General features: G+C 38.3%; 1 protein-coding gene across 3 annotated transcripts in view; it reads left to right on the forward strand.

Moving 5' to 3' along the window:
• Positions 1-22,083, forward strand: part of LOC136269411 (collagen alpha-1(I) chain-like) — a 77,060-nt gene that overhangs the window by 18,617 nt on the left and 36,360 nt on the right. For all 3 annotated transcript variants that reach the window (XM_066064981.1, XM_066064972.1, XM_066026211.1), the window contains 2 exons: positions 447-596; positions 8,953-9,072. In XM_066064981.1, coding sequence (XP_065921053.1) covers positions 447-596; positions 8,953-9,072 — 270 coding nt within the window. The remainder of the gene's footprint in view (positions 1-446; positions 597-8,952; positions 9,073-22,083) is intronic.

Here is a 22,083-nt window from a genome sequence, read left to right on the forward strand (position 1 = left end):
GCCCCATAATTCGGCCTCCTTTATTCCTTTTTAAAACAACCTTTTCCCCTACATTCCAACCCCACCCACCATCTCTATTAGAGCTCGCTTGATACATTAGTCAACTTTGAGTTTAAAAACTATCTAAAATGGTGGGAAACTTATCTGTTAACTGTTTGCACAGGGGATGCTCTGGAATTATCATAAAATGTATGAAATTTGGTACATGTGACTTCATCCGTTGGTCAGCTACGACACTCTGAATGCTTAAAACTTGCATTTCTCAATACTCTAAATAGGTGATAATACTGAGTTTCCCAGAGACAGTCTAGTCAGTGCACACTACTATTGCATTATTCCCATTATTAGTAATTTTGCTTACTGTATAGACACACAGATATGTATACACTATACACTGCACAGATATGTAATTACTTGTAACACAGTGTGTTTAATTGTGGTGATAGGTCCTACTGTTGTGGGTGCTAAAGGACAAAAAGGATTGGCTGGGTACCCTGGTAACAATGGCAGTACAGGCTCACCAGGAAAACCAGGTTTTGATGGGTCTCCAGGATTAAAAGGAGCAAATGGTGACACAGGATATTATGGTCTTACAGGTAGTGTGCTACTGTGTTGTTATACAGCACTGTATAATTATTAGGGATCATGGAGATTTGGTTTTATTTGGCCAAGAATATCACCCAAAAACCAGCTTCAGAATATCATCCTGGCACCTTGGAAAAGTGCCCAAAAGTGCATTCAGTATGATTCTAAATGCCTCCACAAGATTATACACGCTTTCATAAGATTGGTATAATTTAAAAAGAAAAATTATTTAATGAAATTTTCTACTAACTACCTGCCCGATGCCTTCAGGCAAGTGTAACTCAATAACGGCTAAGGCTACGGGCTTGATTTTTCATTGCTGAACATCTCTTCCTCCGGAGGCATGCCTTTTGACATACTGCAGTATGTACAATGCATACATCATGGATTTATCTTTGTCCTCCTTTGTGTCCCATTTCTTTTTGCTGACAACCCAAGGTTTGATTCGTAGTAGTGCAATGCATGGCTTCCCTATGTTTGTAAATGGGAATTAATCATCTGTATTTTCCATGGTGACTAGACTGATTGCAGAGACGTTGTGCTGTTCTTCACTCATAACACTGTGTAACAGGATGAAATAAGGTGAAAGCGAAGTGTAGTAACCACTCTACTTGCAATTTAGTAATTGATAGTTGGGGCACATGAATTGTCCGTATTATTTGCGGTGACTGGATTGATTGAAGAGGCACTTCTCCTACTGTTCTTCATTTGCAGCACTGTATAATGGGCTGAAAATTGCTGAAAGTAAAGCATAATGGACACTCCACTTTCAAGTCAGTAATTAATAACTTTATTTTAGCTCTGGCATCATCCTTTGTTTTGATGTGGTATGCATGGGTTCACCAGTCATAATAATGTTACAAAACAAGTAAACAAACAAGTGCAAGTAAAAATTAGGAATTTTAAGCTCGATTAGGGATCATACAAGTGTAGAAAAAAAGAGTTGGGAAACAAGGGAGGCTGCCTACAGCTGCAGATATACTAGTGAACATTTAATCCCTCAAGCATATAGATCAAATTAAATGTTCACTAGCGTATCTGCAGGTGTAAAAGCAACCTCTCAATTTTTTTCTATGATCCCTAATCAAACTTAAAATTCCTAATTTTTCCTTGTACTTGTTCCCTACGCCTCTTAAGTTCATCAAACAATTTGCTTCTTTCAAATCTGGTCATATCTGGGGATATGTACGTTTTCCTGAAATCTTTGTGAAAACGACATTTTGGGTATACATACTTTAGCTAGTACAGCTAGCTTCATAGATTCTGTGCCAAAAGACACCATATAGGTCTAATTCTGGTAATTACCTTTTTTGTGGCCAGAACGAAAATACTTTTGAATACTCAAGTCCAACTCAGCAACCTCCTTGCATAGATCAACAAACCTTGCTTTTTGCTTTATACAGTAGGTCAGATCCTTCTGGAAAGTTACATAATTATAATCACATTGTTCATATTCCAGTCATGTTCTGCAAGTTTATTGGCTATGGTAGTGGCTGTCAATGCAGAATACTCTGATGACTTAGAAGAAGATTCTTGCTGGGAATGGGTCTAACATCAAAGGGATGAATTTAATTGACAAAGTGATGAATTCAATTCCCAATGGGACTAATTCAATTGCCAATGGGACCAATTCATTTGCCAAAGTGACGAATTCAATTACCAAAGTGTCGAATTCAATCACTAAAACCTGTAAAACATTAAAAAGTGTTATATCCCTACTGTTTTCAAGATACTATAATGGAAATGCACAATAGGGATATAACACTTCTTATTGTTTTACTATAATTTAATATCATGCACTACTCCAGCTTGTTTCAGTACTTTTTGTCGATGTTCTATTGTCCCTACTCTAGTTAAAACTCCATTAAATTTCCACACACATAAACTTTGCTCTGAGGTGGTTTCTTGTTGGCGGTCTTGAACGGTCTTCCCTTTTGGGTTTACAGATGTTTAACAAGTTTAAAACAATGTTAAAAACGTCTTAGGCTACCTGAGGTAGTGTATCCTTCAAGTTGAAAGGGAGCGTTACCTGTACCACCCCAGTTATACATACAAAAATGAAGAGCAGCCTCGAGGCTTTCTCTGTTCAATTCACACATGAAAACACGATACACACACTGTAAAGCAGTTGAGAAGATACTTCTGTACATAATTTGCTGAAATTACAGTTAAAGTGGTTTGTTTTTATTATGCTTCCTTAGCAAATTACCAAATTACTAAATGGAATTTTCAGCTAGTGTAGGGACCATAGCACATTGATATAAAATACTAAAACAAGTTGGAGTAGAGCATGATATTAAATCACAGTAAAACAATAAGAAGTGTTATATCCTAACTGCGCTCAAGATACCATAACAAAAATGCACAGTAGGAATACAACATTTCATATTGTTTTATTATCATGCACTACTCCAGCTTGTTTCAGTACTTTTTATCAATGTGCTATAGTCCCTACTCTAGTTGAGCATTCCAATTTTTTGTGTACTTGTTTGTTAACTTTTTTTTTGTAAATAACTAATTATTATGACTGGTGAACCCATGCATACCACATCAAAGGAAAGTACTGGTACCACCCACCCCAGCTATATCAATTATCCATACGCTTCGTTGTCAGGTTATACAACATTACGAATCAAGAACTGTTCGAAAAGTACCTCTGCCTACCAAATGAGAAAATGGTGCTGCACCCCACAGTTTTATTAATTATTGTCTGAAAAGTGAAGTATCCTTTATGCTTCATTGTTGGCTATGTTCAACCTGTTACACAATATTACAATTCAAGAATTGTTTGAAAAGCACCTCTGCAATCAAAGTAGCCACTATGAAAAATACGGACAATTTCTGTTGCGAAGGGAAGCCATCACGTGCTACTGCCAAATCAACACTTTGCTGTGAGCAAATATGAATGGAGGACAGTGGTAAGTCCATGAAGAATGCATTGTACCTACTGCAGTATGCCAAAAAGCACCTCTTGGGCTGAAGCAACATTGAACAGTGAAAACAATCAAGCCCTGAGGCTTGGCCATTATCGAATTACGCTTGTCTGAAGGCATTGGTCAATTTACTCAGTCAGGTACTCAGTCAGTCAGTCAGTCAGTCAGTCACTAGAAAACAAGTACACAACAAAATTGGAATTTTCAACTAGAGAGCATGGTAGGGATATAACACTTCTTATTGTTCACTGTGGTTTAATATCATGCACTACTCCAGCTTGTTCCAGTACTTTTTATCAATGTGCTATGTATGGTCCCTACTCTTGCTGAAAATTCCAATTTTTTGCATACTTGTTTAGTAACTTTTTTTGTAAATAATCATCATACTGGCAAACCCATGCATACCACATCAAAAGAAAGAAATGGCATCATGCACCCCAGTTATATCAGTTGTCATTTGGAAAGTGAAGTATCGTTGTCAGCTATGTTCAACGCGTTACACACCAGTACAAATCAATAACTGTTCGAAAAGCGCCTCTGCAATCAAAGTAGCTACTATGAAAAATATGGGTGATTTCCATTACAAAAGGAAGCCATCACCTGCTACCGCAAATCAACACTTTTCGCTGTCAGCAAAGATGAATGGGACACAAAGGAGGACACTGGTAAGTCCATGAAGAATGCATTGTACATACTGAGGTATGCCAAAAGGCACCTCTTGGGCCAAAGTGACATTGGACAGTGAAAAATCAAGCCTGTAGCCTTAGCCATTGTTGAGTTACATTTGTCTGGAGGCATCAGTCAATCATTTACTCAGGCTTTCAGTAGAAAATTTGTTGAATAATTGTTTTTTACATTCCATAGCAACTTGTTGAAAGCAGTTCGAGTCGATCTGTAGGCTAGTCTGGGCTTAGTTTTGCCTAAACAATACTGCCTCATCATCATCTGGGAAAAGTGAGGCTGGTTTTGGGTGATGTTTTTTCATGGCCCACACCTACTCCTTTGTGGTCCCTACTATACAGTATTGTACTGTATGACAGCATGAATATAAACTAAATTACATACATGGTTGATTAATTGCCTAATTTTAGTTAGCATTAATTGCATGGGTGCCTGGTTTTTAGAAGTAGCATAAAATCAACATGTTTGTGTACTTGTTTGTTAACTTTTTTTGTAAAATAAATTATTATGACTGGTGAACCCACGCATACCGCATCCAAAGAATGAAATGGCACCGTGCTCCCCAGCTGTTAACTACTGTCTGAAAAGTAAAGTATTCATTATCCTTCGTTGTCAGCTATGTTCAACCCGTTACAGAGCATTACGAATCAAGAACTGTTTGAAAAGCTCCTTTGCAATCAAAGTAGCTACTATAAATAATAAGGACAATTTCCTTTACAAAGAGAAGCCATCATGCACTACTGCCAAATCGATACATTTTGTTGTCTGCAAAGATACACAAAGGAGTACACTGGTAAGTCCATGAAGAATGCATTGTACGTACTGTGGTACACCAAAAGGCACGTGTCCAGCTGAAGTGATGTCAAACAATGAAAAATTAGGCCTGTATTCAGGGCCGCCCACAGGGGGGGCAACTGGGGCATTTTGCCCCGGGCCCCAGCCTGAAAGGGGCCCCAGGAGGCCCCATGAATGGCCCCCTGAATACCTGTTTAAAAGACCGATATACTCTAATAGAGCAGTCAGATCTAAATACTCTAATAGAGTAGTCACAGTATTCTTCAGAGGAGCAGTGTAGCAAGCTTATAGATAAGGAGATATGGTTGGTGATGGGTAGTTATTGTCATTGTCAGCAGGTTGTGACCTTTTTTTTTTTTTTTTTTTTTGGTCTTCACCTTACAACTTGGGTCAAGGGCCCCACTTTAACTCTTTGCCCTGGGCCCCTTAATTTCTCTGGGCGGCCCTGCCTGTATTGTAGCCTTAGCCATCATTGAGTTACGCTTGTTTAAAGGCATCAGTCTTTTTCTCAGTCAATTACTCAGTCAGTCAGTCACTAGAAAACTCCATTTAATAATTCTGTTAATAATTTTTTTTAAAATCATAGCAACTTGTTGAAAGCATTTCAGGTTGATCTTAAAGCATGTTTGGGTTTAGTTTTACTGCTTTATCATTGTCAGGGATAAGTAAGGCTGACTTTTGGGTGATTTTTTCATAAGTCATGCATGCCCAAACCTTTGTGGTTCCTACCCAATGGCAGATCCAGGATGAGGAATTTGGGGCAAATGCCCCCCCTCCCCTTGTCACAGTGGAGCCAGGCAATACTTCTGATTAAAATACTAACCTTTATGTCAGACCAAGATTAGTTTATCTCATGAAAATATGTACATTTATTGCAAATTCACCTGAAAACAAAGTGAATCTAAGTCAAACCAGGTCAAACTGAACTAGCTGTCCAGCACCCTTCGTGCATACTAAGCACCTCTAAAAATAATTATCGTGTTGCTGTTGTTTAAGACATTTAGAGCCTTTTAAACATCCTTGAAGGCTTCACAACCATCTGCAAAGGCCAAAATGGCAAAAATCGACAGTGAGACACTACTAAGAGATGATCATTTGCTGCTTCCAAAAATGCAGCAACTAACAAGCCTACAACTCAACTTAGCCTGTTTGTGCCCCTCCCCTTGCCAGCTCCTGGATCCGCCCCTGCTACTGTATGATGAAATACATAATACCTGATTTACCTTTAGCACATTAATTTTAAACAACAGTAGTACTTGATGACTGTTTTTAATTTTCAAGTAGAAACTGTTTGTGACTGAGTCAGGAATGTGATACTTATATAGCCAACTTTGTGCTTTCCAGTGCCCTCGGGAAGACACTAGTGTGTGTTACTGGCTAGTTGCTGTATATGAACAAATTACATATTATTTTTCATATGCTTTATGTTATAGTTGTAACACATCCATAAGGTTTGTGTCTGATTTGTAAACACAACATCCTAGGGCTGCAGGCCTAAAAGTGAAGTTGTTTATAAATCAGATACAAACAGAAGTGGGTGTGTTATAATGGATTTGTGGTGTGGGGTTTACACAGATCAAAAGTACTCATTTGTATCATGGAAGGAACAGCTAACATTGAATACTGCTGAACACTGTGTACTAGGGCTGAGCGATACTACCGTTTTATCGATATATCGCAATATTTTGAAGTATCGATATCGCGATATTTTGTTATTAACTATCGTGATACCATGCCTGTACATTACTATCATTAAAAATCTATTTGTTATACTGTACTAGGCTAAGAATCCTTGTAAGTGATAAAGTCCACCCACCTGGTTTCCCCTGCAGAGAGGTGTGAACACCACAACATAACCTCAAAGCATGTGTTACAACAATTGTTAGTGTAAACAAGAATGATAGTGGCTAGTTTACTATCACCTATAAGGACTTCCTGCAGGAATGCTGAGCAATACAGTATGTACCAGCAGCTATGATTGACTTATTCATAAGTATCGTGAACTATTCAGTATCGTGAATAATGGCTTCAGTATCGATCGTGATACTAAAATGGCAGTATCGCTCAGCCCTACTGTGTACAAGGAATGAGTTTACCTTCTGATTACTGTCTTGATGTTAGGGAATTCATTGTTAGCTACTTTATTCATTGGTAACCCATGCATGAAAGTGAAGTGCCATATTGATGCTAATCACTCCAGCTATTGTACTGCTTCACATCATTTAGACTGGTTTAGCTGAAGTGTCTGATATTGATTGTTGAGTGGTGCAGTGCTATAAATAGTCTTGGTTAGCTTAATTTATTCACTCCTATGGGAGCACAGTGAAACACCAACACTTGTGTAACATCTATACAAAATGGTAGGAGGTTGCCTCTTGCACTTCAGATACTCTAATGCAGAGGTGGATCCAAGGGGAGTTCAAAGGGCTCCATGGAACTCCCCTCGTGGAAGACACTCAATAACATCTGTAATTTGAGGTACTCAAATGATCAACAGAGCAGTCACAGTATTCTTCAGAGGAGCGGTGTAGCAAGCTATGTATGTAGTTATAAATAAGGAGATATAGTTGGTGGAAGGTAGCCATTGTCAGCAGAAAGTTACCTTTTTTTGGCCTTCAACTTACAGGTAGGCTGAAGTTGCAATTCCAGAGTGGAACCCCCCTTTTAAAATGTCTGGAGCTGCCCCTTTAATGGCCACTAGGTGCAACTCAATTATCTTTCAAAATAGCCCATTATGTTTTTATTTACAATCAAACTCAACATTATACTTTCAAGTTCAAGATTATGCCCGAGAACTGACTGCTTTATTAGAGTACAGTTGTATTGAAGTAAGTGACTGCTATTGTATTTCTGCAATGTGTGAATAGTCAGCCATAGGCCTGCGCCTATTATGCCGGCATAATCTTGAGAATAATAGGTCACCAATTTCGTGAGAATAATTCCAGAATAATAGGATGGTTATAGGTGTAATTTTAGAATAATCGGACGACCGCAGGAATAATCGGTGGAATTAAGGGGCATGTCTCTTCTTGATTGCCTAGAAGAAAGAGTTAAGCTACTACAAATGATATAAAGCTGACAGGAGTGCTGGGGCTGAAAAGCCTCTAAAAGATCGATATACTCTAATAGAACGCTCAAATACTCTAATAGGGTAGTCAGATAGTTTCATGTTAACAATCTGCAGCCAGCATCAGGAATTTAACAGCATGCCGAATAATCTGAAATTCTGAAACTTGTGCATCTTAAACCAGTGTATCGTCTTCAAGTCTTTGAGCATTATTATCTACCTAACTTAGTAGTTGTACAGTAGTTATAGCATATTATTATAATACACTAATAATTAAATACACTTGAATTATTACTGTAGATAGCTATTCCAAGTCTGCTGTAATTATTATGGATAGGAAAATGATGTGTAAGGTGGAATGCTTCATATATGGCTATGAATAATTCGGACAAAACTACTTATAGCAGCATCTTGAAAACTAAGCGATTAGCCACATATGTATCCTGAATGAGAATAATTATGGAATAATAGGCTGGATTACAAGAATAACAAAAAGAATAATTGGAGAATTTTTTGGGAAATTCTGGAAAGAATAACAGGTAAAATTTTGAGCATAATAGGCTCAGGCCTAGTCAGCCAAGAGAAACAGAAAAATAATAACTTCAGATACTAATGCAGTAATGCTATGTAGTGTGTTTATTATTTTCAGCCTTTAGCTTTATTATGCTGGCATAATGCTAATTGGCACAAGCCTAATCACCATAAATGCCACAATGTACAGTGATAAAAAATGGTGTTTATATTCTTACTGGTATTAACTTAACAACTATAGTAGCTATGCATGTAAACTTTTACTGAAGATGATGTGTTCAATAATTAAGTTTCCAAAATTGGGTCAAGTATCTGTTTTATTATTAATACGTGTAAATTAATTTGTGACATCTAATGCAGGAGAAGATGGAGCAGCTGGTGATAGAGGAGACAAAGGTGATCCTGGTGTGTGTGGACCACCTGGTCCTCCAGGAAATGATACTGTCTGTATGTTGGACAAGGGATCTGATAATGCTGTGGGTATGCAAGTGATTGATGTTGAATACATATATACAGTTGTATAGACCTATAACCAATGCAGAACATGTAAGCACATTGCAGATTTTGTGTGGAAAATTGAACTTTTTTGTCTACACTGTGCTGCCAAATACCACATTTTAAATTTGAATAAAACTTCAGTGGAGTTTACTGTAGTTACTGCATTAACATGGACAAAACCGTATATTATTATGCTTTCAAATCTTTTATTGTGACCTACTCTGCAACAACAATAATCCAGTATAATTAATTTATCATTTGCACGGTGCACAGAAAGTTGCATTTTTAAAGTATTAGTATATTCAATGCACATGACTGAATTATATACAGAGCAAAACTATTGTCATTAGTACTTTACAGTGATCAGCAATGTTATAGCTAATAAAAGCTTAGTGTGATTGGTAATGTAGCTATATACAATGTGTAATTTTAAAGAATCCATTGTGCAAATATAAGAAATACAAACTTGACAAAGTGGATTCTTCATTTATTGAAGCAAACAAATTTATTCAAAAATCATGTACCGTATTTCTATAAATATAAACTGCGAGAAATTTTCACTAGATAAATTTTCGTGTTAAAAAATTTTCACCGGTGTCCTCAAGCGACGAAAATTTTTTAACAATGAATTACGTAACTTTATTAATTCTACACGGCCATTTTTTGAGAACCAGAATGACAAGCAGCGAAACTGAAGTGTGGCATCTCCGTTCCATGGAAGCTGCGCCCCAGATTTAGAAGTTGTCCGTCACAAATCAAGCAATGGACTGGAGTGGTAGAAGCTCATTCCATGCAACTTGCACATTTGTACATATATACTTTATGTAATGTGTCCTATAGTAGCTGTCTATCACGGAATGGCATCGTTACCAATGTGCAGCGAAATAGACGAAGCGAGACGAACCCTCTCTCCTAGGATCAGGGAGAACTTTTTTTTAAAAGACTGCAGCAAAGACATATGCTTGACACGCCAATAGCCAAGCCTCGATCCAGGTGGCCAGAAAGTAGTTTACTGAATTCATTCAACTTCTCGAATATTACATTGGTAAAAAATTTTCGCGTAATTAATTTTTGTCGGATGCTACCTTCGACGAAATATTTTTAACGGTTTATAATTATAGAAATACGGTATATAAGTATTAATTATTGAATGAGATAATGCTACATTATAGCACTAGACAGTAGGAAAATAAAGAAATTGAGAAAGAACTACTGAGAACTCATCCCAGTAGCATCTGAAGATCGATTGTGGTATAAATAGCATGGGCTAATAGCCATAAGAATGTCAGTCATACGTTAAAACGTCATTGATACGTTACTATGCTTCAACACACAATGTTAGAAAACTTGCGATTGTGGGATGAAGTTTATATTGTTATCATTTTTGTACTAAGCTTAGCCAACTAACTTTGGTATTGGGACAGTCAGTAAGTTATTATATTACGTTAATTACTTAGGACTGTAAGTTACTAACCTATTTCAACGTAGTAGTAGTAGTGACTTTGCTGTTCTGTAGTCTGTTCAAAGGCTGATACGCGGTGGGTAGAAATACGCATCCACTATCACCCAAACAACTATTTTGTGCCTTCATTATCCTTTAGTAACAACCACCTAATCTATCTTAGCAAATATACAACCACTACAAAAATGAGTCCCACAATACAAAGCTCTATGTCGCTTAATATAACAAGTCAAAGCACATCGATTCTTTGAACTGACTGGGTATCAAAGTCATTGGCAAACCACTTTCCCATGATATTGCCTGGGAAATATGTGAGTTAAATACCAAGCGGCGCCTTTTAGCGCCCATGCTGAAGTGGTATATATACAATATAAAGTATGCATGTAATTTCTGAATCACTGAAATCTACTTCACTAAAGAGTATGCTTATTTGGACTAGGTGGGTCCTTGCTGTATGGTCACATATACAAGGAGTAGAATCATAGGTAAAAGAAACATTGGACACATATTAATTCAAATATCATAATCTCAGTAATGAAAGTATTGATTGTAAAGTTATCCTTCATTGCATAATAATTGTGACCGGATCTGCGAAAACCCGACATAATGCTGCATTTTTCAAATTCTTTATTGTTGAATATTTATAATCCACTTAGCTGAGTGCATGCTGTGGCTAAGTTTCAGCCTTGTACGCCAACGACTTTTTGAGTTACAGCCCTACAAAGTAGCAGCAACAGAAAGATTGATTTGTACAGCAAGTATTGGGAAAATAAATTACAGGTGCTTACAAAAAACGACTGTAACTTACACACACAATGCAGTACAGAGTTGCAACTTACACTATGGTGTTTGCCATGAATCGGAGAGTCCATTACATGGTGAGTTTTTCTCCTACCATCTTTCTTCACTACATGCAGAGACAAAATCAGTGAAGAAAAATCGATCACGTACAACTGCTTCGACATGATGTAAACAAATGCCCATAACTCACATATCCTTTAGGCTACTGATACGAATAAAGATTTTCGAACTCCTCTTGAGTACGTGAATACGATGGCATATACCAATTTTTTTATCATTACATCCTTTCTTCATAAAGAACAAAACGTTTTAAAAAATTACGATTTTTTTTTCATTTATGCAAATATTTTATGCATTGCAATCAATAGCCTATATCCTATAAATTTAGGTTAACATCCCAGGCAAGCCAGAGAGCACTAACACTTTAGCTTATTGGCTAATTTGGGGAAAAAATTGGGCAAGCCCAGGGGGAATGCAAAATCTCTCAAGCAAAGGGGTTAGGGTGTCACTGTGATCCCTCAATTGATTAGCTGCATTTGAGAGATGGCTGCACCCGTCAGCATTACGGTTATTCATCAAGCAGTGTTACTGCGCCCCTCAATCCTGGGATGCCAGGTTGGTAGATAAGCACAGAGGATAAGAGTTTAAAATGGGTTGGCTGGGTGGGTGGGTGGGAATCACAGGATTACTTGTTGAATACTCAAATCGAAAACTGGGTGCCAATACAGGTTGCTGAATGGCAGGTGCTACAACTTGTTGTGTGAAACTGCTATCCCATGACATGCAGAGAGGTGGTGCAATGCTTCATTAGTACATTCCAGGTAGGCCAGCTTGCACAAGTCTGCCTTATGCCCTCCCATAGTGCCTGTTCTGTTAACTTACATTTACTATGGTAAATTGGTATCTTGCGCCATTAAGTTGGGTTTTCGCAAATCCAGTCACAATTATTCTAGTATATATAGACTATTGGAATTTTCTCCTGATCGTGACTACCTTAGTTGAAATTTTGGCAAGTATATTCATCATAAATCTGCCACAAATTCCCGTAGTAAAAAAATTAAAATAGCAAGCAGAGATTGATGTAGCTACACACGCTATAAAAGTAAGGAAACTAGCTCAAAAATGTTAAACTGAAATGAGAGTGATCCACGCAACAAAAAGTTAGGAAACAAGTCCAACAAGTTTAGATGGCTACTTGCTAAAATGAGACACATTTTATTGCCTACTTTTGGCTAACATCTTAAAATGGGACTATATATAGGTATATCAAATTAGCCAAAAGTAGGCATCAAAATGTGTCTCATTTTAGCAAGTAGCCATGTAATCTTGTTTCCTTACTTTTTTGTTGTGTGGGTCATTCTTCAGCTGTAACATATTTTTAGCTTTCTTCCTTGCATTTTATAACATTATAACTCTATCAATCCCTACTTCCTTTTAAATTAATTTTTAATATATAGTAAGTTTGTACACTTTTATGCCAGCTTTCTAGCTATATTGCACGATGCCTTTGTCTTTGAATAGTGCGACTCACTTTGATGTCCTTTTCATAACTTACTTTTGATCATGCAGCACTGTCTGCATGATTCTTCTCCTGGTTCTTCATGTAACTTTCCCGGTTCCGTGCTGCATTGTCAGTATGACTATTTTCCAGGTCCTTCATGTAACTTTCCTGGCTCCATCAGCTATGTTCTACCCATTACACGATAATACAAATGAAGAACAGTAGGAGAAATTCCTCTGCAATTACTACGGAAAATACAGGTGATAAGGTCAGTTACTGTTAATTTTATGTTTCAGTTCTCCTGCCCACATTGCTATATCTCACCACCTAAATTTGGTCATTACTATAAATTTTCACCATTATAAATCATCAACTCAACATCAAGACACACGGTAGTGTGTCGTGCGGCCCAAGAAGCCGGCGCGCCACAGCCGTGAGTATATTGACAGGAAGAGCGAAAACGTCATTTTCACACCTTTGTATCTCGGTGATCACTAGTTTGATTGGAACCAAATTTGCTACACAGTTGCCCGCCAGCCAGGTTAGTCTACATTCCAAATTTGAAGGAAATCGATCCAGCCATTTCCGAGATACAAGCTGCCAAATTAGGTTTTTTTCTTGGTTTTTTTTCTTCTTAATCTTTTCGCACACTTGAAAAAATTGCTACAGTCAATTGCAGAATTCTTGAAAAAGGTATGCCGTACCGTGAGTGCTTCCGTAAGGCTCCCTGTGAGTAAATTTTATTGTCCTTGCCACGGATTCAACAGCAACTGAACCACACTAATCTTTTTCCTCAATCCGGGTGATCCGGCGTCACTACAAATAGTTTTCCAGCCCACGGAATGTTTACGGCACGGGAAGAGGAATTTCAACAATTCTGCAATCGACTGTATAACAAGCAAATGCGTACTCCGATCGCCTTAAAATTTGGTACACAGAAAGGGAGTCCAACGGCAAATCCTAGCATCAACTTTGGTACAAATCCGATAAATGGTGCAGGAGTTATGACCGATTATTCGCGTAAAACAAGATCGATTTGTTGTCACGCCTACAGGATAAACCGCTTCATGGAATGAGTTGAAAATTGCTATCTAGATGGAGTAACCATCGTAGGAGTGCCTTTTGGTGGTTTGAAAGGAATCGAGATAAAGACCATGGAGATATGACACAAAACCCAACCTGTGTCACAATTACGCGATCGATTTTTATGAATAAAAAAAGTATTAGTTTTCACGCCTACTAGGGCAAACCGCTTAGAGCAATTCGGTGTATAGCTGGAATAATCTTCATAGAAAGTCCTTGCAGTAGTACAGAAGAATTGGATTACAAACCACTGAGTTATGATTCGAAAGCCAACTCCGTGTAGCAAATGCGAGATCGAGATACTCTAATAGAACAGTCACCCTAATAGAACATTCGGCTAATTTATTTACTCCATTATAGAATTTTATTACATCACAAGTTATTCTGTAGGGAGTTCAGCTGCAAACAGTTAATCTTATAGCCAGTTCAGCAAGAAGCAAGTCACCATGTGGAGAGTTAAGCAAATATATCACTATAGAGATTCAGATCATTACAAGTCACACTGAAGAAAGTTCAGCTATAAATAAGTCATGCACCCTGTAGAGAATTCAGCTACAATTAAGTCACTCTTTAGAGAATTCAGCTACACAGAATTCAGCTACACACAAGTCACTGTGAAGAGAGTTCAGTTACAAACAAATTACCCATTAGAGAGATCAGCTACAAACAAAACACTTTGCAGAGTGTTCAGCTACAACAAATCAACCTTTAGAGCGATCAGCAATGAACAAATCAAAACAAATGTACCTGTAGAGAGATAAGCTAGAAACAAATCACCCTGTAGAGAGTTCAGCTACACAAAATCACCCTGTAGAGACATCAGTTAAAAACTAGACACAATGTAAGGAGTTCAGCTACAAGCAATCACCCTGTAGAGAGTTCAGCTAAAATAAATCAACCTGCAGAGAGATCAGGTACAAACAAATCACCTTATAGAGAGTTCAGCTACAAACAAATTACCCTGTATAGAGAGATCGGCTAAAAACAAATCAACCTGCAGAGAGATCAGCTACACACAAATCAAGTTGTAGAGAGATCAGCTACAAACAAATCACCCTGTAGAAAGATCAGCTAGAAACTACACACAATGTAAGGAGTTCAGCTACAAATAAATCACCCTGTAGAGAGTTCAGCTAAAACAAATCAACCTGCAGAGAGATCAGCTACAAACAGATCACCTTATAGACAGTTAAGCTACAAACAAATTACCTTGTAGAGAGATCGGCTACACACAATTCAACTTGTAGAGAGATCAGCTACAAACAAATCACCCTGTAGAGAGATCAGCTAGAAACTAGACACAATGTAAGGAGTTCAGCTACAAGCAAATCACCCTGTAGAGAGTTCAGCTACAAACAAACCAACCTGTAGAGCGATCAGCTAGAAACAAATCACCCTGAAGAGAGGTCAGCTACAAAAAATCACCCTGTAGAGATATCAGCTAGAAACAAACCACCCTGAAGAGAAGTCAGCTACAAAAAATCACCTTATAGAGAGATCAACTACAAACAAAACACTTTGCAGAGAGTTCAGCTACAATCAAATCAACCTGTAGAGAGATCATCTAGAAACAAATCAACCTGCAGAGAGATCAGCTACAAACAAATCAGCTTGTAGAGAGATCAGTTACACACAAATCAACCTGTAGAGAGATAAGCTAGAAACAAATCACCCTGTAGAGAGTTCAGCTAAAACAAATCAATCTGCAGAGAGATCAGCTACAAACAAATCACCTTATAGATAGTTCAGCTACAAACAAATTACCTTGTAGAGAGATCGGCTACAAACAAATCACCCTGCAGAGAGATCAGCTACACACAAATCAACTTGTATAGAGATCAGCTACAAACAAATCACCCTGTAGAGAAATCAGCTACAAACTAGACACAATGTAAGGAGTTCAGCTACAATCAAATTACCCTGTAGAGAGTTCATCTACAAACAAATCAACCTGTAGAACAATCAGCTAGAAACAAATCACCCTGAAGAGAGGTCAGCTACAAAAAATCACCCTGTAGAGAGATCAGCTAGAAACAAATCACCCTGAAGAGAGGTCAGCTACAAAAACAATCACCCTGTAAAGAGATCAGCTAGAAACAAATCACCCTGAAGAGAGTTCAGCTACAAACAAAACACTTTGCAGAGAGTTCAGCTACAAACAAATCAACTTTTAGAGCGATCAGCAACAAACAAATCAACTTGTAGGGAGATCAGCTAGAAACAAATCAACCTGCAGAGAGATCAGCTACAAACAAATCAGCTTGTAGAGAGATCAGTTACACACAAATCAACCTGTAGAGAGATCAGGTAGAAGAATTCACCTTGTAGAGAGTTCAGCAACAAAGAAACCACCATGTAGAGAGTTCAGCTGCAAACAAATCACCCAGTAGAAGATCAGCTAGAAGAAGTTACCTTGTAGAGAGTTCAGTTACAAATAAACCATGATATAGATAGTTCAGCTACAAAGAAATTACCCCGTAGAGAGTTCAGCTAGAAGAAGTCACCTTGTAAAGAGTTCAGCTACAAAGAAACCATCATGTACAGAGTTCAGCTACAAAAAAACCACCATATAGAGTAATTAGCTGCAAAAAATCACCTGTAGAGAGTTCAGCTAGAAACAAATTACCCTGTAGAGAGATCAGCTAGAAGAGGTCACCTTGTAAAGAGTTCAGCTACAAAGAAACCACCACAAAAAGAGTTCAGCTGCAAGTAAATCACTTGTATAGAGTTTAGCTACAAATAAACCCCCCTGTATAGGGATCAGCTAGAAGAAGTCACCTTGTAGAGAATTCAGCTACAAAAAAACCATCATGCAGAGAGTTCAGTTACAAACAAATCACCCTGTAGATAGATCAGCTAGAAGAAGTTACCTTGTAGATAGTTCAGCTACAAACAATTCACCCTGTAGAAAGATCAGCTAGAAGAAGTCACCTTGTAGAGTGTTCATTTACAAAGAAACCATCATGTAGAGAGTTCAGCTGCAAACAAATCACTCTGTAGAGAGTTCAGCTACAAAGAAACCGCCATGTAGAGAGTTCAGCCTCAAACAAACCACTTTGTAGAGAATTCAACTACAACAAATCACCCTATAGAGAAGAAGTTACCTTGTAGAGAGTTCAGCTACAAAGAAACCATCATGTAGGGAGTTCAGCTACAAAGAAACCACCATGTAGAGAGTTTAGCTGCAAACAAATCACCTGTAGAGAGTTCAGCTAGAAACAAATCACCCCATAGAGAGTTCAGCTGGACGAAGTCACCTTGTAGAGAGTTCAGCTACAAAGAAACCATCATGTAGAGAGTTCAGCTGCAAACAAATCACCCTGTAGAGAGTTCAGCTACAAAACAATCACCCTGTAGAGAGTTCAGCTAGACGAAGTCACCTTATAGAGAGTTCAGCTACAAAGAAACCACCATGTAGAGAGTTTAGCTGCAAACAAATCACCTGTAGAGAGTTCAGCTAGAAACAAATCGCCCTGTAGCTAGAAGAGGTTACCTTGTAGAGAGTTCAGCTACAAAGAAACCATCCTGTATATAATTCAGATACATTTCAAGTCACCCAGTAGAGATATCAGCTGCAAAAAATTTCCTGTGGGGAATAATGGGAATGTAATAAATATATGTATATAATTTGTATAATTACTAATAAAATCAAAAATGATTGAAGTATTAAAAATCTTCTTTAAGTTCTTTTCTTCTTCCTGTGGTAAAGAAAAAAACACATGGGTTAAAAAAGCCCCAAAGCCAGCCATAGGCCGGCTTTGCAGTATACAAATACAAAAAGAAGTGATATCTAATCAAAAACAGCCAAGCTGTAAAAAAAGGTGCGGCCCCCAAAAAGGCCATGGTGAAAAAAGATGTGAAATCCAAGGTGGCGGCCAAGAAATGGCTGTGATGGTAGGTTAATGGTTACATTTTAATAACGACAATTCAGGTGAATTTTGTGCCGCTTGGTCTTGGCACCAAATTCACCTGAATTATTGTTATTAAAATTTAACCATTAACCTACCATCACAGCCATTTCTTGGCCACCACCTTGGATTTCACATCTTTTTTCACCATGGCCTTTTTGGGGGCCGCACCTTTTTTTACAGCTTGGCTGTTTTTGATTAGATTTAATTATCATATAGAAGTTATAAATGAGTTTGCTTATATAGCTAGGCATAGAAGGAAGGATAGGTGGGATGAACACTAATTCTGAAGTCTGGAGAAGGAACTTTAATTAATAATCCTTTCACTTCTCAGTAAGTTAGGGAAATGATTTTAAAAGCAAAATACTCTAATAGAGCATTCAGCTAAAGCAATCACGTACATGTAAGTCTATATTCACTGTAATGAATATAATGAGCTGCCTTCCTGTATTGGTTAGACTAACTTTCTGATAAGTAGCCTCTGCTAGATTCACATAATCCTTGTACAGTATATCTCTGGTAAAAAAATCCTGCAGTCTTTATGGCTTCTAAATTGATTCCCTTGTACAAGTGCGCTGGTGTGCATACCATTGGTATTGTAGATGTACCCCAGTAGATTGTAGCAAAGCCATACTGTTTATAGTTGGTGAGGATATTGTGTCTGCTGCTGGGCTTCTGCAGACATGTGCTGGCCATGCTGCTGGTTCTGAGGCAGCTGTTCATGCCATGTAGATAATGATTCTGCAATGAAGCTGCTCTCCTTGTTGATGCTTCAAACACTTTTAACTGTGCAAATCACCAAGCTGGATGTCGCAATAATTATCACAGTGCTTTTTGTCCATCTTTTTCTACCATCCTGCACAGTACTTACATGGCATGCCTGCTCATCTGTTTGTTGCGAGTGAAGGGGAAATTCCTTCAACTGAAGGTGCAACCCAGGGTTATCCCCTAACAATGGCCATATATGTTTTGCCTGTAGGCATCCCCACACAATGGTGCCTGATGTCCCTGAGGTTTGGTTTACAGACAGTGCAACTGCTGTTGGAGCACTTCCAAAACTGTAGTCATGATGGCAGCATCTTTCTTCAGTTGGGTCAGATTATGGTTATGTTACAAATGTACTAAGACAGTCTTAATCGTGAAGCCAGAACATCTATCTACAGCACAGGACTTCTTAGCTGATTCCAACAAACAGATCACTGTGGTGCAGTTCTGGAGACAAGAGAGCTTGCTGAAGTGTACGTGGCTGCAAAGGTAGTATCTTGGACTACTGAGGTTTCTGCCTTGGCAAGGGTTGCTAGTAATCGGCCACATGCTGCATATTGCACTTTACTCATGGAATGATTGGGAGCTGGGTTTACCTGTGGAGAAGTATCCCTAAAACTGGTTCTCTTTTTCAACCATTGGGGGATGTGAACAGGCTACAGGTTCTTCCTAAGAGCTGTTGACTTTAATAGTAAACCTGGGGCCTCTTTTCGGCTTTTTACTTTACCATTACAGGATTAAGGTTTCCATCTTAACAAGCAGGAGTTTTGGGATACGCTCCACTTGCACTACAGATGAACTTTGCTAAATACTCCTAGTCATTCTGTGTGTGGCACAACTTTCACTACTGATCATGCAATAGTATGTCGACTTGCTGGTTTGACTTTTGTTTAAACCAGGCGCGCGCCCACAGCTGGCCAAAGGCCGGCTGTGGGTGCGTGCCTGGTTTACTGAAATTGTTTTCGTAGAAGTGTGTATATGTACCTATCTACCTATCTCTGTTTGTCCATATGCACCCACGTGAGCACTATCATCAAATAATGGTAAAAGCAGCTTTTAAATGAGAAGCAAAAGTGAAATGAAGTCTGTATTAAACTTCTGCACAGGTGAACTTTACTCTGAGGTGGTTTCTTTCCGGCGGACTGAAATACAGGTGTGGTGACTTTCCTCAAACTTTGTAAATTTAGTAACTGAAAAACAATGGTGCAGGCCTTGTACACTACCAGGAATAGCCTATTGCTTCGAGTTAAAAGGGGCGTATATCTTACGTATGCGTACAAAAATGAAGAGCAGCTTTGAGGCTTTGTCGAGAGAATTTGTGGGGAAAACATGATAGTCAAACTATAAAACAGTTTAGAAGATACTTCTCAGTGCCAGAGCAATCAGTCAGGCTAGTCAGGCAAATGCTTGACCACTTTTTTAAAAACCCTGTCCCACAATCAAATCTAATATCTATAGTCTAATTTGAGCCACAACTGGCATCAACGAAATATATGTAGACTGCTACTTAAGTTAAACAACTACTTAAGTTAAACAACTATTTACATCGACAACGTATTTAATTTCTTTATGGCTGGCTGCACTTGGAGACAAATACTTTCGTGACCTGGCAAGTGTATCTCATGATATCTTGATTAGAATAATTATGGTTACGAAAGAAATGGCAATTTTTAGACCGATAAATATTAGCTCCATACCAGACATAGCTGATAAGCCTAACCAGCCAAAGAGTATTTCTTTCCCCAAGAGAAGCTATGGCAAGACTGCTGTAACCTACAGAGCATTCCAGCCAAAGTGGTTTGATAAATGGAGATGGCCGCATCACTATGATAGATCTGGTGACAAAGTGTTCTGTTTTCTTTGTGTTACTGCACTGAAACTGGGAAGATGAAGCCATTGACGAAGCGTTTGTAATGCGAGGGTACTGCTATTGGAAGGATGCATGCATCTGGTGAGAAAGGTGGGTTTACTACTACATCGGTCCACAAAATAGCAGTTGAGGAGATAGAAATACTTCCCAAAATGACCCGTGATATTGGTGAACTTTATTCAAGCAGTCATGCTAAAGACAAACTTCAGGATCGTTCTCATGTATTGAAGGTAGCTATTCCAGAAAATGCAATTTTTATCAAGACAGAGTATATAGCCCTGCGTGGAGATAGAAATGATCAAGAAAGTAATTTTATACAACTCATGAAGCTCAGTGGAATAGACGATCCCAACGTAATGAAGCATTTGGAGCAGTGCACAGATAAGTACATATATATATATACCTGTCATCAAGTACAGGATGAAATGATTCGTATTAGCTATGGCACTTCATATCTTGAGGAAAATATCAGCTAATGTTAGTGTAGGAATGCACATATATGTTATTTTGCAAGCGTTTGATGGTTTACTATTATAGTAAAATTGCAGTGTAAAATACAATGAAATTGCATATTAGAGCATCTAATTTTCAAAAATTCCTTAGGTGGGGGGGGGGGGGGGGGGGGGGGCATGCCCCCAGACCCCCCTAGATGGCAAAATGCGAAGTAATTTGCACAGTGTGCTTTGCATACTACACGTGCACTCCTTAACAATACTACCCTTTCAAAAATGCCTGACCACTTTGAGTTTCACTGCTCCAGCCCTGCTTCTGTGCTTAACAAGTGCTTTCTTAGCAATGCATAGCAATGTAATTGAATGAATTATGGAAATTTCATGAATTACGAAACGTGATAATTAACTAATAATATTATTGCACAACCCAAAACTACCCTATTGTAAAATAGTAATACATAGTTGGTTAATTCATACTATCTATGGTTAATTCCAGATGATTTAGCTAGCTGCATGGCGCCTGGTTTTTAGAAGTAGCACAACATCAACTTGTTCATCATAATGACCTGTGTGACATTACAGTTGAGTTGCTTTCAACTGATTTTGCTATCAAGCCACCTCTTCAACCTCTCAGTAGAAAAGTACTTTCTCCTGATCAGCTAACTGACAAGATGATGTCAAAGCTGACATCCATGCTTGTGGTTTTGGTCCAGTCACCATGGACAATTCACTGGGAAGCTATGCGCATACTACCACCCGACACAAAGGAGGACAGAGTTAGTCCATAATTTGTGTATTGTGTGTACTGTGGTATGCCAAAAAGCACCAGTCCGGCTGAAGCGATATCTATCAATTTAAACACTAAGCTTGTAGCCTAGCCATTATTGAGTGTCATGTATCTGAAGGCAATAGTTTGTCAGCAGAAAATTCCACTGAACATTTTTTAAATTCCGTAGCAACCTGTCAGAACTATTCAGGAGATGCTTTTGGACTTGACTCTACCTAGCCAATACTGCCAAGGCACCATGAAGGTATTGTGAGGCTGTTCTCCGGTCAATATTGTTTTTGTGAAATGGTTCATGATATCACTAATATACAGTACTATTGTACTGTATAATAATTATAGGGAATACGTATGTTATATACGTGTA

The sequence above is a fragment of the Dysidea avara genome, chromosome 1 (genome assembly GCF_963678975.1).
Source record: "Dysidea avara chromosome 1, odDysAvar1.4, whole genome shotgun sequence".
In the NCBI taxonomy this organism is placed as follows: Eukaryota; Metazoa; Porifera; class Demospongiae; order Dictyoceratida; family Dysideidae; genus Dysidea; species Dysidea avara.